This window comes from Strix aluco, chromosome 18 (assembly GCF_031877795.1).
Source record: "Strix aluco isolate bStrAlu1 chromosome 18, bStrAlu1.hap1, whole genome shotgun sequence".
Lineage (NCBI taxonomy): Eukaryota > Metazoa > Chordata > Aves > Strigiformes > Strigidae > Strix > Strix aluco.
In genome coordinates, this window is record NC_133948.1 from 16,834,671 (window position 1) to 16,851,225 (window position 16,555).

General features: G+C 56.4%; 1 protein-coding gene and 1 pseudogene across 1 annotated transcript; both read right to left on the minus strand.

The window, feature by feature from the left end:
* Positions 1-3,107, minus strand: LOC141931702 (sperm acrosome membrane-associated protein 6-like). The gene is made up of 8 exons (XM_074844177.1): positions 2,906-3,107; positions 2,327-2,401; positions 1,924-1,992; positions 1,641-1,664; positions 1,478-1,555; positions 1,133-1,236; positions 468-621; positions 1-155 (listed from the first exon to the last, which is right to left on the minus strand). The coding sequence occupies exons 1-8, from the start codon at positions 3,105-3,107 to the stop codon at positions 1-3; spliced, it is 861 nt and encodes a 286-aa protein (XP_074700278.1).
* A 12,046-nt stretch (positions 3,108-15,153) lies between these two features.
* Positions 15,154-16,317, minus strand: LOC141931610 (kelch-like protein 10 pseudogene; annotated as a pseudogene).
* Positions 16,318-16,555: the final 238 nt, after the last annotated feature.

Consider the following 16,555-nt stretch of genomic DNA (forward strand, 5'->3'; position numbering starts at 1 on the left):
TCACACCAGCAGCAGCACGAGCGCCATGAAGCCAAGTGCCAGCCCCAGCCCCAGCGATGCCATGTGGTGCAGGGGAGTCCTGCGTTCGGGCCAGCGCAGCACAGCTCTGAACTGAGCCTGGAGTTCCTGCTCTGCCTCCAGGCTTCCCCCTGATACTGTGGGGACCAAGGCACCTCGGGTCACGGGGCACTGCCCCCCAGGGACCAGGTGTGCCTGCAGCACCTGCTCCAGCCACAGACCTCCCTGCCCCAGGGACCCAGGCGTCCGGGGGCCCCTGCGCCACCCCACGTGCCCCACTGTCCCCAGAGGAGCCGTGCGTCAGGGACCACCTGCTCCACTCCACCTGTGGTGTCCTGGCACCCTGCTCACACCCCCATGCACCCCCCTCCCATGGACCCAGGTGTCTGGGGTCCTGCTCCACCCTCCACTGCTCATTGCCCCCAGGGCACGCAGCTGTCTGGGCTCACCGTTGAGGTAGAAGTACTTGCGGACCAAGGGCTCAGAGAGGACCCCCAGGACACAGGCGACGGTTCCTGGAACGGGGTCCTGGAGGGTCAGACTGAGAGGTCCCTCCACACTCTCCTGCAGCTCATCAAACACTGCCAGATCCTGTGTGCGCAGCTGGGGACGGGGGAACACATCACTGCAGCCTGGTCCACCAGGTACACGAGACAGCATACATGTGCACACAAAGGCACCCGTGTCCTGCACATGCCCATCATGCCCCCTTCATTCTTCTTGTACCCTTTGCTCATGCACACGCATGCACCTTGTGTCCCACACGTGCTCCTTGTGCCCTGTGTGTGTGCACACAGGGCTGCACAAGCAGAGCACAGGGAGAAGTCGCTTCCTTCACACACAAGTGCGCACAAGCGCACATGAATCTGCAAACACACGAGTGACCCGCCTCCTGCTTGAGTGCACCCTGCACGTGGGCGGGCACTCGCTTGCATCCTGTGCGTGCTTACACACGTGCTGCTGACAGCACACGTATCTCCTGTACAAGCAATACCCGCATCTATCGATAGCCCTCGCGCCAAGCGCACAGCTGTGTGCACGCAGGCCTTGTTACCCATGCCCAGTCCTCTCACGAATGTCTACGTACACCCTTGCCCACGCCTGTGCAACTCACATCCTTGGCAAACATCCAGGTAACGGGCAGGTCGGACGGGGTGGCAAAGGGCACGTCGCAGTGCAGTGTGATGGCTTCACCCGCGTGGGTCCACGTGTCCTGCACTGGGAGCATGGACAGGCACGTGAGCTCCCACCTGCTCAGTCAGTGACAGAAATGACCGCGCTCCTGGGTGGCTGCACGCGCTCTGGGGCTCGCGGGGGGGTGGCTGGGCACGCACCTTGGCACTCATGGTGGGCCCTGCCCACGTGCCCATGTGTGCAAAATGAGGGTTGCCCCCGAGCCCGGGAGGCACCCAGCTCCGGGATGGGGCTGTGGATGCCTGGGCCCCCCACGGCCCCGTACCTGGGCAGTCCAGGGGAAACTGGCAGTCCACGAGGCGGCAGGTAGCACACTGGAAGACGCGGGCGGCTGGCTGGTACCCTGGGAGGAGAGAGTGCGTGGTCCCAGGGAGAAGGGAGATGTGCTAGGGGACAGGGGGTGGCAAGACAGCGGGATGGGCACTCACCACAGGGCGGGACGCAGGCTGGAGCTGGTGGGGAGGAAGCAGCATTAGACTGGGGATCAGTGGGCATCCACATCCCTGTGACGAGCTGTCAGGGCTCAGCCCTTGTCCAGCCCAGATGGGGTCCCTGGGGGTTTCTCCAGGACGGGGGTGCCCAGGGTGAGGGTCCATGGGGTGTAGATGTGCAGGGTGGGGATGTCTGTGACAGTCCCTTGAGTGGGGGTCCCAGGGCTCAGGGGTTCCCCAGGGGGGGAGTCCTGGGTGGGTGTCCCCACTGGTCCCGTACCTTCCTCCAGCTGGCTCAGCTTCGCCCAGATTGTGTTGACGGCTTCCTGCAGAGACGCCTCAAAAGACTCTGGGGTGTCCCACCAGTCCAGGTGAGACAATGTGCGCTCCTCCCAATCCCCATAAACCCTCCCCGGACCCCGCAGATCCCCTGTACAATTCACCTCGACCCCATATATCCATCCTGGAGTCCCATATATCCCCAAATACCCCCTCAAAACCCCCCAGAAGCTGTATACCTTGAAGGCCACATACCCTCAGATTCCCCAAATATCCCCTTACAGCCCCCAGACCTCCACATAGCCTGTATTTCACCACCCTCCCCATTCAAGGCCTCCACGTCCCATCTCCCGTGCCCCATGTCCTGGCCCTACCCCCTCACATGTCCCACGTCCCCTGCTCACTCATGTTCCTCTGCTTCTCCAGAAAATGCAGGGCATCCATGATGATCTCCCGAAGGGCCTCACGCTGCCTCGACCCTGGGACCAGTAAGGACTGGGGGTTTCCAGGGGTTCCTGGAGTCCTGATCAGGGCTTAGGGATACTGGGAAGGGTCAGGTATCCCTGGGGATTCCTGAGGTCTTAGGTAGGGCCAGAGGGTCCCAGGAAGTCCCCAGGGTGTCCCTGGCCAGGGTTGGGTGATTCTCAGAGTCTCAGGAAAGGTTGGGATTCACAAAGGTCCCTGGGGTCCAGGTTAGGAGTGGGGACACCGTGGCATGGTTGGGAGTCCCTAGGGTGTTTGCCTGGGGTGGGTCCCTGGGGTCCCTGTTTAGGAAAGGGGTCCCCAACTGCCTGGAATCCTGGCTGGCGTCAGTATGAGGGCCTTGGCTGAAGTGGGGAACCCCAGAGGGTTCTCGGGGGTCCTGTTCAGGGTGGGAGACTCTTGGGATGGAGGTCCCTGGTGGGATGGAGGTGCCAGTCAGGATGGGGCTCCTTGGGCAGGGTCCCCATTGGGTTGGGTGTCCCTGGGGTTCCATGACTCACCCACGGTGACAGAGGCAAGTGGCACAGCAGCCTGGACGAGGGCCTCAAGGCACTGTCGATGTCGGGGGTCACTGACGGGGGCCCCAGTAATCTCATGGCAGAGCCGTGACCGCTGAATGGCGGGCCCAAAGCAGAACAGGCAGGTGTGCACCCCAGGGACCCAGGGGGCCAGCACCAGCATCAGGAGCACCCACCACGCCATGGCTCCAAAGCCTAGCACCCAGATGCCTGGGTTTCCAGGCAACAGCAGGGTTACTAGGCGGAGCCCAGGCAACGGGGTTCCAGGGGACAATGGGGGTCCTGCGCTGGTCCCAGATGCCCGGGTCCCCTCCTGAGAGGAGTGGGGATTTCCCTGTTAAAAACCTTCGTTCAAACTGCCTTCGAGCACTACATTCATTTTTCTTGGAAACCATCTTTGTTGTGGACCCCAGATGTCAGAGGTGTGGACATGTTGCCGATGGCCCCTGGCCTGGAGATGTGGGAAGTTTTGCCAACAGTCTGGTCAGGATTTTGTTTTCTGCTGGAACGGGTTTCCAGATGGCTTTAACAAACGATTGCCTTTCTGCTTGCTGTGGCTCTCTGCAGCAGGGCCCTCCTGTCTGTTTGGATTTAACCAGTGTAAGGGCTTTGCAGGAGGACTGGCTAAAACAGCCTTCTCTCGATGGAGATCACTAGCATTTGTGTAGAAAAGCAGAGGTTCAGTCAGGAAAGCTCATAGTGTAGTGTTGTGCTCAGACCATGATCTCTGTCTCCTGGAGATACTGATCAGCTGGACTCACACTCCAACTAAATCTTTCCGAGTCCTACAGAACAGAGTCCCACGGGCTCATGATGTTGTAGTTAGAGTGCCCAATGGCAGTGTTTGATTTGCCATCGCTTTGCCAAGGCAAAGCCCATTTCAAGATAACAGTCCCACAAAACTCCAGGACTGCAGTCTTCTCAGTCTTTTGCAGCCTTCACACTGCCAGGGTGTTGATGCTGTTTCATCAGAAGTGAGGTTCGGCCTAATCCTGGGATTTCTTTCCTGGCCTGTCTGGACTAAGCAACCCCTGGTCATTCACTAACTGGTCCTGCTCTACCTTCAGCCTAGGTAACTTTCTGTTCCTCATTCCCCTCTTCTTCTGAATGAAACATCACAGTTGTGATAAACATGAAAAGGCTGAATGTTTACACCGTTAGATCTCATATGCGTGTTGTTTCCTTGTACAAATATTATTTTATAGAATAGCCTCTTCATTTCCCTGTTCTGTGTTAGTAGCTCTGAACATTTAATTTGGTCTACAGGAGTCTACTGAACCCTGAAGCAGTGTTCAGAAGGAGGCCTTACCAGGGATTTCTTCAAACGCATTAAAATAAAAGCTGCTTGCTCCCAGCAGCCAAGCAACTGCACACCCACGACGTCCCATTTCACCTCCTGGACACACACCACCGCTGGCTTCCGGCTCTCTGCCTGGCTCGTGCCCTGCACCGGGGAGGAAGAAAGGTCCTACGTCGGCAGCTGCAGTGCCTGCACACTGGGAGAGAGCTGTAACGAGGAATTTTAATGGGCACTAAATACAACAGGCAACTTGCCCGTGTTTCAGCCAGTGCCTGCTCTGGGGTCTGCGAGGCAGGCGGTGCTCCAAGGGGCTCTTTACAGGAGCTGTCTGCAGGTTTATGCCAGGGGTACTGAAAGAAGGAGCAGAGCCATGTCTGTCACTGTTTTACAGGACATTTCAAGACAAAGCCCCAGACAAACCCCCACCTCTAGCCAATAACTCAAACCCTCCCCAATCCCAAGTCCCTGGCAGGCAGGCCTTTTTCAGTCACTTTTGCTGTGAAGCAGCAAGCCCCACGAATGTGACGCACAGGGTGTTTTGAAACTAGGCTGTGCCAGATCTCCAACACACGGCCCTGAAAATGGGATCCTGGGACAAGGACAGGAACGAGAGAGCTGCTTGCAGGGGCTTTTCTCATCCTGTAGACTCTATGAGCCAGAAGCAGCCCTCAGATTGCTCCAGAGCTGCTTCAGACCTGGCTATTGATGCGGGTGCTGGGGCCAGCTGTAGCTGTTTGCACTGGGTTTAGAAAGGTGTGTTCAACATTTCCAACACCCTTGGATGGCTGCCACAGGCCACATCCAGCAATGTATTCGTACTCCCTTGCTCCACAAACAACAGGTCCAGAATCAGCTTTGCCATTTAAGACTCTGCTTCCTCTTGTGCTCTTCCTCATCGCAGAGAGCTCACCGATAGCAGGGCGTTTGCTCAAGTTTAGCCCAGGACAGCCAGAACGGTGAGCCAGGGAGGAGGCAGTACGGCACTGACACACAAAAAGCCTACATGCGGTCATTTTTTAAAGCTGGGAAGTCAGGAGCCAGGTCTGCAAAGAAACAATACACAGAGGACGGCCAGGACTCCACCAGCCACGGCGTTCAGTCAGCTCTCGTCCTGCCTCCTCCATAACAGGATATAACCACGCTGTCAAAATTGACTGCTCCGACACTTGTAATATTTTGCTCCAGTAACACTGCAGAGAGCTCTCGCTTCTCCAGGGGCAGGTATCTGCAAGTCCTGCTTCCCGACCCTCACCTCACCCAGCCTTGGCAGCACCTCGCCAAAGCTCACAGCTCCAATTGCATGTGCCCTGCACTATGGGAAACTGCCACTAACTTTGCCTGCGTCGCCTTCTGCCACTAAGGGAAATCAGAAGCGCCTTCACAGATGAAGGCAGGTGGGCAAAAAACAAAACTGCACACAACTTTGTGGGCCCTGTGACTTTTTACATGGATCTCAAAGTGAAGAGTCAGAGCTCATATCCTGGAACCTCAATTTCCCTGTCCCACCGTGATTGGTTGCCGGGCGCTCCCCAAACCCCCGTGCGTGCCCGCCATGGAGTGCAGTGGGGCCGGCAGAGCCTCGCCATATAAGGGAACCGAGCGACCCGTTCGCTCATTGGTGGGAGCCAAGGACCCGGATGGGGTCGGATGGCGAATCGGAGAGCGACGAAGCAGAACATGACCAAAAATGGAAACATGAGAGAGGTTGGGGGGCGCGGCCCAACCAGCGGGAGGTCCACCCACCGTTAGAGCCGCCCGCGGTGGGAATGAAAGGGCTGATGATGGAACTCGCTAGGGCGGTGCAGGAACTATCCGCTGCAGTTAGAGAGAACAGGCGGCTGGTGGGGGGGGGCTTGGCGCCATCCCCTGTGCCGAGGACACCCACAGATTGGCAACTCATAGCCAAGGAGTGCATTATGTCGGGGGTGAAGCTTGAGCCTGCAGCAATACATGCCTACCCAGTCAGGGTTACCCCCACAGGGCAGCAGGAGTGGTATCCGCTTGACACGAAGGCCGTGCAAACCCTATTTAAGGCAGTTGCCGAACACGGCTTAGGACACCCAGAAACAACTTTGCTATTAGAAACCATTCTAGCATTGCCACTGACCCCCTCTGACATGCGACAGCTGGCGAAAGCGGTGTTAAAACCAGCAATGTATTTGCTGTGGAAGGAGGCATGGGGAAGCCAATGCCGTAGTCCATGCGGCCGCCAATCAGCAGCACCCCTTACATGGGCCTACCCATGACCGCCTATTAGGGCGGGGCGCTTTTGCAACGATACGGGCTCAGTTACAAGTGCGGCCCAGAGAATTCACGGCCACTACTGAAGCTGGCAAACAGGCCTTTATGGATGTAGCCAAATTGGAGAAGAAGGAGCCCGCTTGGACCTCCATCAAGCAGGGGCAAAACGAGCCATTCTTACAGTTTGTCGACAGGCTTCATGGTGTGGTTTTAGAGTCAGATCTACCCGACGGTGCAAAAGAGGCTGTGCTAGTGGAGTGTATTAGGCAGCAATCCAATCTGTTAATCAAGGGCATTGTAAGGGACATTCCCCTAAACACACCTGTCGCCGCCCTCCTCCGGCAAGTAGTACAAAAGGAGGCCTTAGTACATTCCCCAGGGGACATTCATTTCACCGAAAGACCTGTATCCCATAGGAAAGACAATATGCGAGGCGTCAATAAGAAGCCTCAGCAGGCGAACCGACAGGGGCCGCGGTCCTCAGGGAATGGGCCGTGCTGGGCGTGCGGAAAACCTGGTCGCTGGGCACGAGACTGCTGGCATAAGCGTCTACAGCAGGGAAATGGGAGCAGGGGAGCCAGGGATGGGGCAGGGCTCCTCCTATGCGTTACAGACAGCCCCCACAGAACAAAGGCGACTCCTCTTATACTCCCCGAGTGATGGTGAGATATACCCAGGGATACCCTCCGGAGAGCGACCCGGGGAGGGCCCCTCAAACGATGGGTACACCAGAGCAGGAACAGTGGCTCTGGTCTTAGACTGTAGCGACAAACCCATGGTCACCGTTTGGATAAGTCAGCCCCGCCCTGGAGGAACCGAAGAGATAGTAGTGCAGGCCATGATTGATTCAGGAGCTGACGTGACAGTTGTGGGCGAGAGATGGTGGCCAGGACAGTGGAAGACCACGTTTGGAGGGTTTGTGACAGGAGTAGGAGGGGAAAAGCCGGTATACAGAGCCATTACCACGACAGTATTTAAGGTTCGAGACCAGAACAAAGGGACCCTAACCGCGACACTAAAGCCCATTATATTGTAATATTATATTGTAATAGTGTATCAGCACTAGCTTGGCCAGCAGGGACAGGGAAGGGATCTTGCCCCTGGGCTCGGCACTGGTGAGGCCGCCCCTCGATGAGTGGGTTCAGTTTTGGGCCCCTCACTCCAAAAAGGCCATTGAATGACTCGAGCGTGTCCAGAGAAGGGCAACGGAGCTGGTGCAGGGTCTGGAGCACAGGTCTGATGGGGAGCGGCTGAGGGAACTGGGGGGGTTTAGTGTGGAGAAGAGGAGGCTGAGGGGAGACCTCATGGCCCTCTGCAACTCCCTGAAAGGAGGGTGCAGAGAGGGGGGATGAGTCTTTTGAACCAAGTAGTAAGTGATAGGACAAGAGGGAATGGCCTCAAGTTGCGCCAGGGCAGGTTTAGACTGGATATTAGGAAGCATTTCTTTCCAGAACGGGTAGTCAGGCGTTGGAATGGGCTGCCCAGGGAGGGGGGGAGTCCCCATCCCTGGAGGGGTTGAAGAGTCGGGTTGACCCAGTGCTGAGGGATCTGGTGGAGTTGGGAATTGTCAATGTCAGGCTGATGGTTGGACTGGATGATCTTCAAGGTCTTTTCCAACCTAGACGATTGTGTGATTCTGTGATTCTGCTCCGTCCCCGGTTGGGACCCCTCACCCCCCCCTTTCCCCTCTGCCTGTTGCAGTGAAACCCTCAGTTCCCCCCCCTCCCCATCCCCATCCCCATCCCCATCCCCATCCCCATCCCCATCCCCATCCCCATCCCCATCCCCTCCCCGCCCGGCCCGGCCCCACGCTGAGCGCGGGAGGCGGTGGCCAGTCCCCGCGGGCTCGGGGCCACCGGACCGTGGCAATAAACTCTCGGTGTCTGTGGACCGGCTGCTCTGATTGGTGGGGCGGGGCCGGCCGGGGAGGGGCGGGGATAAGGGGGGGCGGTGATAAGGGGGTCGGGGATGGGGTGGCGCCGCCCACGGCGGGCTCGGCGCCTTCGTCACGCGGGCGTGACCGGTCAGTGCGGCTCCGGTCAGTGCGGCTCCGGTCAGTGCGGCTCCGGTCAGTGCGGCTCCGGGACCCTGCCTGGGCCGGGCCCCGGCGGGGCGAAGGGCCGGGCTGGGTGCCGCGGCTCCGGGCAGGCAGCCGGCGGGGGCCGGGGCTCGGGGCTCGGGGCCGGGGCGGTCCGTGACCCGCGGAGGGGGGGGCGGGTCTGTGTGCGTCTCCCGGTTTGGGCCGCGCCGCTCCCGGGTGGAAGAGCGGGGTCTGCGGCTCCTGGTCGGGCTGGGGGGGCGGCGGAACCCGCGCCCGCAGGTGCCAGGGGCGGCTGCTCACCCCGGCGTGGCCGCGGGCACCGGCCGGGCGGGGCCGTGGGGCGGTGGAGGAAGTGCCGGGAGGAAACGGGCACCCGGTGCCCACAGACAGCGCGGAGAGCGGGGCCCCCCCGCAGCCCCCGGCGCTCCCGCTTCGCGGGCGGCGCGGCCTCATCCTGGCCTGGGTCTCGGCCCCAGCGGCCCCGCGCAGCCCCACTGTGCTGCCCTGCTGCCAGGCTCTGGGACCCGCTGCCTGCAGTGTCAGTGCTGCCAGGCTCTGGGACCCGCTGCCTGCAGTGTCAGTGCTGCCAGGCTCTGGGACCCGCTGCCTGCAGTGTCAGTGCTGCCAGGCTCTGGGACCCGCTGCCTGCAGTGTCAGTGCTGCCAGGCTCTGGGACCCGCTGCCTGCAGTGTCAGTGCTGCCAGAGCATGGACCCGCTGCCTGCAGTGTCAGTGCTGCCAGGCTCTGGGACCCCCTGCCTGCAGTGTCAGTGCTGCCAGGCTCTGGGACCCGCTGCCTGCAGTGTCAGTGCTGCCAGAGCATGGACCCGCTGCCTGCAGTGTCAGTGCTGCCAGGCTCTGGGACCCCCTGCCTGCAGTGTCAGTGCTGCCAGGCTCTGGGACCCCCTGCCTGCAGTGTCAGTGCTGCCAGGCTCTGGGACCCCCTGCCTGCAGTGTCAGTGCTGCCAGGCTCTGGGACCCGCTGCCTGCAGTGTCAGTGCTGCCAGGCTATGAACCCCCTGCCTGCAGTGTCAGTGCTGCCAGAGCATTGGAATCTATCGTTGTGGGAGAGTGGGACATTTTGAGAGAGAATGCCCAGAGTTAAAGAAGGAAGAGAAAGTAATTCCGATCATGAACTTTGAAGACATAGAATAGAGGAGTCAGGGGTGACTCCCAGCTCAGCTGTACCACGCGGTGTGGCGGGGGCTGGCTGTCACGGAGCCCGTCTGCTGCCTCTCCATCCATTTGATGTCAGAGCCGCTCAGGTGCCATCAGCCCCAGAGCCAGCATCAGCTCCAGCACCACACGCCAGGCTGCCCCCCGTTTCACCCACAAATTGCCCTATGCCCCCAGATCCGTGTTTGACCGCCAAATGCCCCACTTTTCCCACAGCATTCCCCCGTTTGACCCCCAAACCCAGCTTTGACCCCCAAATCTTTCACTTTGACCCCCAAAAATATTGCTGTTTGACCCCCAAGTCAGCCTCAGCACCCCAAAAATTCTATTTTTCATGCCAAAATCCATCGTGAATCTCAAAATCCCCCAGTTTCACCCAAAAATCTGCTCCAGCACCCGCAAAGCCACCCAGTTTCACCGCAAAATCCTCCTTGGACTCCAGAATCCCCCATAAAAGTTATGAGCACAGCACTATTTTTTGAGTTTGGATTTTTATCTCTTTTAGATTTAAAGTTTGAATTTAAAAAAATTTAGTTGAATTGATGTGGAAAACATGTTCAAATCACCAAGTATTTCTTTCAAACTAGAATAAGCAAAGTAGAAGCTACAAAGAGTATTCTGGCTTTAAAGCGTTTCGTATTTTTGAACCCAAATCTACAAATGCCCTAGAAAAATTATCTTTTATTACTGTGCCACAAATGTTATGATCCACACCTTCTAAAACATTATTGTCGAAGTTGTGTGGTAGAGACGCAGGCGATCAGTGGCTGGGCTGTGGCCTCTCAGGCCATGGATCTCCTTTTGTTCAGAAGACTCTCAGGCTGCAGCAAGCGCCCAGGCGTCACAGCGAACACGGAGGGTCTGAAAGAGAAGTCAGCAAAATAAAAAGAAGGAATGGGCAAGAAAAAGGCAGAAGCCTGAATCCCGTCTGTCCTAAATAATGAACTGCTCAGCTCCGGGCTGGCCGCACAGGCCACCTGCAGTTCAGGGTCTTGGGCAGAAATCTTCTGCAGTTTGGTATTATCTCCTTCCTCACAAACTAAAAATAAACCAATAAAAGGAGACGCCTGTTCCTTAGTTCAGTGAAGGGAAAAGCAACTTCTCTTGAGGTCTGTTTGCCTCTTTTGGAGGATGGGCCGGAGCCCGAAGGAGAAGAGCGCCCTGACAGCAGCTGCTGGGCAGGCTGAGGGGGTGCGGGGAGTCTGCTCCCGGGGGAGCTGCGCCACTGTGTGTAGCTCAGTCGCTGTTATTGGGGGTCTGAAGCCAGTTCCCAGCAGGCACACCGTAACTCCTTGCGCTCTCTCTCTGCCCGCTGACTGTCCCGGTACCGCTCCAGATGTGCAGCCAGTGGGACGCCCACCGCTAACGGGAGATTCTCGCCTCAGGACGCCGCAGCCCCGAGCTTCGCCCTGCGCTTGGCCCGTGAGGAGCCGCGGCTCCGGCTGCAAACCCCGGTGAGGGGGGGATGCGGGTGTGGGGCTTGTGCAGGGAGCGCCTGAGCCGCCGGGTGCTGGGCGGGGGCAGACCCGTGCCAGCCAATTCGCCTTTTAGCCCCAAACGCCTGTTGGCAGAGATGCCGGTCTCCTGGGGGCAGTGGGGACGTGCTCCTGCCTCTGGAAAAGGTGCCTGAGTTCCGGGCGTGAGAAGGGCGCTGGGGTTTAGCGGTCAGGGTTGAGGCAGGTGTGGAAGATGGCAATAGCTGTGATCTTTAGTCAGAAAAAAAATATTTGTATGTTCAAGAACTTTGTTTCCTCTCTTCTGCTAATCCAGTACGGAATATGAGCCAAAAGAGGAAGCTGGCGCTGTACACACTGCACACTCCTAAGTCTTCGTTTTAAAGTATGTGTGAGGTCAAGCTAGGACATGCTTTGCAATTTGTGTATTTACTGCAGCGAATTTTCTGCTCTTCCTGGCTGTTTCCTGTGGTTTTCAGCTGGCTTTACCTCCACAGAAAGAAATACTGTGTATGTGGAAGAGGCCGTTCAGAATCTTCCCTTAGGAGGGTTTTTTTATGTGCTCTGCTTTTAAATGACAATCTGTATTATTGATGCCAGTGTTTACAACAGCTTTCTGATTCCCTGGTTAAAGTATTCTGAGCCTAATCCAGCCACATGCGTTGGTGGCTGGGAGAAAGCCAACAGGTCGTCACAGCAAACGGTCCCAGCCGAGTCCTGACGTGGCTTCTGCAGCGGGGGGACGGGCAAAGGAAGGATGCTTGTGATTCACTGTGATTTTGCAAAGAGTCTTTGAGTTCTAATTTCCATCATGTTTTTACTCTTCCCTTCTTTCCAGGGAGTGAAACTGATTTCAGCTCTTCAAGAGGCATGCGCAGTATTTAGTGCCTGAACACCACGTGTCTGCTGCTGGAAGCAAAAGATCTTCTTTTTCTCACAAGTAAGCAAAGCAATTTTTCCTGGGTAGCGCAAGTGTTGCTAGTGCAGAGGTAGACTGCTGTGTGAGGTCTTGCAGCTAAGACATACAGTATCAGCACTGTGAGTTTTAAAGCTGTTTGGGTAACTCTGGTCAGCACTTACACTGATGAGAACTGTGATAGGAGAAAGGGGAAAAAATGCTGTGTTTGAAAAATAAGAACTGTGACTATGCCAGGTCAGCCGACTGGTATATTTTTGTTGTTTATTCATCAAATACACGTGGGAGGTACAGTCAGGTAAGCCAGAAGAGGCATCGGCTGGAGCGGAGGAGACAGCTGGGTGTATGTTAGTGAACAGCAGTACTTCTAACCAGTTGCCCTTATCCTTTTGCTCTTATCACTGTTCTCTCTCTGTAATAAACTGTCAGCTCAGCAGGTGCCTTTCCAGATCATGATCTTATTTTTTGTAGGAAGGAGGAGACAATATTGCCTGTGATGCTTCTTTCTTAAACACCCTTGCCCAACCTTTATATAACTAAAATTGGATGCAAATAAAAACCATTATCATAGTCAACTATCTAAATGAACCTTTCATGAAAGATTTCTGTAAGGTTTCTCCCTATCACGTGTGAAGTGCAAATCCAGACAGGGGTGTTGGGATGGAGCCGCGCCCGCTGTGCTCCACCCAGGCAACCCCTGCTGGTTCCATTTTTGGAGCGGGCGGAAAGAGTTCACATGGACAGGACTGTTTGCTGCCCTGTGTGGAGGAGCTGGCAGGCGGGCTGGGACCGGCAGCAGGTCACCCCTGTGCTTAAGTCAGAGACGTCTCCAAGGTCGCAGGGTGCCCCGGTGTGCAGAGATCGGCAGAATGATGCTGAATGAGCAGTTTCCTCTCTGTGTGGTGAGACTGTTAGAGAAACAAACATTACTAAAGTGCTCTCTGGGTTAAATCTAACAAGTAAAGGTACTGGCTGGGGGAAAAAGCAATACTAAGTATATGAAGGCCTAAAATCATCTTACGTGCAGTAAGATTCTGTATCATTTCGTATATTATTGTGCATTTAAATGTAACCTTAAATTAGAGCCTGCTGAGCTACTGAATTGGACAGAAGTGCTCTGTAGCAGTGCTCCTTGCAGTGCATCGCACAGCCTGTGCCAGTTCTGCCTCACACAAGAGCTGATGCTGTACTGTGCAAAGTGGACAGAGATGTCTCCTTTGCAATGTTCTCTTTTAACTGTTTGACGTGAGTGAAAAACTGGGCTGCACTTAGTGGTGATCATGACTTAGTCAGGAACTGAGCTCGAGGGCTAAAGCGGCGCGGTGTGTACAGTTTGATTCAGTAAGTGTGAAAATTTGCTCTGCTCACATATTAAGGGGACCGAAGGTCCATGTATCTTGCCAAATTCAGCAACTTAACTCTGAAAGCAACACCTCCTCCCTTGGTTTTACATCTTCTCAGCTCCTCTCTTCGATGTGGCACAAGCACAGCGTGATGAACCCAGTCACAGGCTGTACATCGACTGGATTTCACAGCGGGGCGGTTCATAGCAGCAGTTTGTAACGCCCACGCTCACCCTCTGACTGCCTTAGCCCATTGCTGCTCTCGACACCGAGTTTGGCAGCCTGGCTTTTCCTGAACAGCCGGGCTGCTGATGGATTTATCCAAACGTGGGTGTTTCTTTCTCCACGTGCTGAAAGCAGTGGCAGAGGTTGTTGGTGCCGTCTGTGCTCATGGAGCTCCTGCGGGGAAAATGTGTCAGGCGTGTTTTCACGCTTGTGATGGGTGACCCCTGAGTCGTATCAACTTTTAAATTGGGTAATGTCCGTCCTGGGTTGGTCTTCTGCTCCTCATTAAGGGATTATACAAAGCTTTTGCTCTGTGGGGAAGTTCCAGAATTTATCAGGGACATTTCTGTATTAAACAAGCCTTGTTTTTGTCAGTATGACCAACTGTAGAAAGTAGTATATGGGGCTTTTCTGCCAGTGTCACTACTTAACTTCTGATAAGTATGTGTCATTAAACCCGTCATTTGACAAATCATCTTGCTTATGTTAGGTTAATAGTAACAATAGTGATAAAAATGTGACTTTTTTTCATACAGCCCTTCTCATCCTTTATAAAGGACAATAAGGTTTGCTATGTCCCTTTGTAGATGGGGAAATGACTATAGAAAGATTCAATGACTTAAAGACACATTTCATGTAAGAAACAGTGACTGTGAGCCAGCAACGTGCACTTGCAGCCCAGAAAGCCAACCGTGTCCTGGGCTGTGTCCAGAGCAGTGTGGGCAGCAGGTCGAGGGAGGGGATTCTCCCCCCTGCTCAGCTCTGGTGAGACCCCCCCTGCAGTGCTGTGTCCAGCTCTGGGGACCTCAGAGGGGATCCCCCAGCTCGAGAGGGTCCAGAGGAGGCCACGAAGATGCTCGAGGGGCTGGAGCACCTCCCCTGTGAGGACAGGCTGAGAGAGTTGGGGGTGTTCAGCTGGAGAAGAGAAGGCTCCGGGGAGACCTTAGAGCGGCCTCCCAGGACTGAAAGGGGCTACAGGAAAGGGGGGAGGGACTCTTGATCAGGGGTGTAGAGACAGGACGAGGGGTAACGGTTTTAAACTGACAGAGGGAAGATTTAGATTAGATCTAAGGAAGAAATTCTTCCCTGTGAGGGTGGTGAGGCCCTGGCACAGGTTGCCCAGAGAAGCTGTGGCTGCCCCCTCCCTGGAAGGCCAGGTTGGACGGGGCTTTGGGCAACCTGGGCTAGTGGAAGGTGTCCCTGCCCGTGCCAGGGGGTGGGACTGGATGGTCTTTAAGGTCCCTTCCAACCCAAACCATCCTGTGACTCTATGACAGGGCAGTGATGGGTTTGCCAGGTCTGCTGGTAACTCGGCATCTGGGTCTGTTGTGATCTCCTGGGCTTCCCCTGCTGCCCTGGGCTGGGTTTGGTCCCTGCTCTGGCTTTCTCCAAGGGCCGGCAGTGGGGTCTCTCGCCGGCTTTGAATGATGGCGACACTGGAGATTCAGGGGTCTGTAAACACTCTGAAAAAAGGAAATACAGACAATCTCTTGAAACTGCAACCAAATTCTCAGCCAGTGAGGAGTGTTCAAGCCCTTATCATTGTGTTTTCCTTGTGTTATTCCATGGGCTTTTCAGGAGAAGGCGCCGGCTGTGTGCAGTGAGGGTTGCTGCGATTGCTATGGAGGCACCACCGGAGAAATGGCTGTAACCTGTTAGTGGAAGGTGCTGCTTGTCATGGCACAAATGGGGTTAATACACAAGAACAACCTACCCAACCTCCAAGCAATTGTTCCTCTCATGGGGTGTGTTCTAGTTGGTTTAAAAGAAGGGAAAAAAACCCCACACAACAGAAACCACCATACGGACTTATCATGTCATGTTTCACTGTAGGTCGAAGAGGTGAAATTCATCCAAGTAGAGAAAACCAGGAGGACGGACGTTGTCTGGGATTGGTGCCGCGTCACCCACGCGCGTGGGAGCTGCGCTGTGGCTGCTGCAAGGCTGCGTGGCGCTGCTGGCGTCTGGGCAGGTTGTGAGCGACCCACCTCTCGACAGCCTCGCAGACGGCGTCGGCTCGTGTCCCGCCGCGCTCGGCCTGCTCGACGAGGAGACTGAGCTCGGGGACGGAGAGGTCGAGCAGCTCCGCGGACACCCGGGTCACCTCCGCGAAGTGGCGGAGGATGAACGCGTCGGCCGCGTCTCGCAGGTCGGGAGAGTGATAGCACCCTGTGAGCCTCCAGATGCTGATGCAATTTTCCAAGCAGAGCTGGGATTTGAGGAACTCGCAGCACAGCCCGACGATGCCCATGACATTGAACTGGTCTGCTGCCATGAGCCACATTGTCTCCACATTGTCGGCCGTGACCGGCACTGTCCCGGTGTAGGCGTAGTTGATGATGAGCCTCATCGTGTCGGGTGAAGTGCCGGGGATTCTATATACTGTCTTCTCGGCTCTGTTGCACCTGCTGCTGAACAAAGCCCTGCAAAACCAAAGCAGCGCTGGGGGAAAAACCAGCTTTGCTGGGTTAAGCCCGGACCCCGTGATCCCCTGGGCCGCCTTCCCCGGGGACCAGGGTGAGCACCCGCAGTAGCCGTGCCGGGAGGCCGGGCAGTGGGTTAGTGCCTGTTTGACAAGCTGGGGGCTGTAAAAAGGAGCCACAGCCTCTGGCTGTGGCCAGAGAGCGACAGGGCGAGGGGTCCCCTCGCTTCAGCAAGAGCAGCTGCGAGTAACGGCCTGTGGGGAAGGAAAACCTCATGCCCAAGGGCTGCCAGCCCTGCACCGCCTCGGGGCTCGTCAGGCACCGCCTCAGAGCTGCTGGTCGGTGCTGGGCTGGGGGTGATTTCTGGTGCCCAGGGAGGGACCAGGACCACAGGAGCTGCTGGGTGAGAGTTCAGTGCTGTTGGAAGCGCTGGAGATACCCCCAGGCGCTGTGACCCAGGCCAGGAAATGCCGTTTGTCCCCATCCCCTCCTGCGTCCAGCACCGACCTGAAAT

Excerpts from the sequence above, each read along its gene's own strand:
- LOC141931702 (XM_074844177.1), bottom strand. The coding sequence starts at position 3,107 with ATGGCGTGGTGGGTGCTCCTGATGCTGGTGCTGGCCCCCTGGGTCCCT. Across the intron at positions 2,402-2,905 it reads ACTTGCCTCTGTCACCGTGG|GGTCGAGGCAGCGTGAGGCC; the intron begins GTGAGTCATGGA and ends TACTGGTCCCAG. Across the intron at positions 1,237-1,477 it reads GTTTCCCCTGGACTGCCCAG|TGCAGGACACGTGGACCCAC; the intron begins GTACGGGGCCGT and ends CCATGCTCCCAG.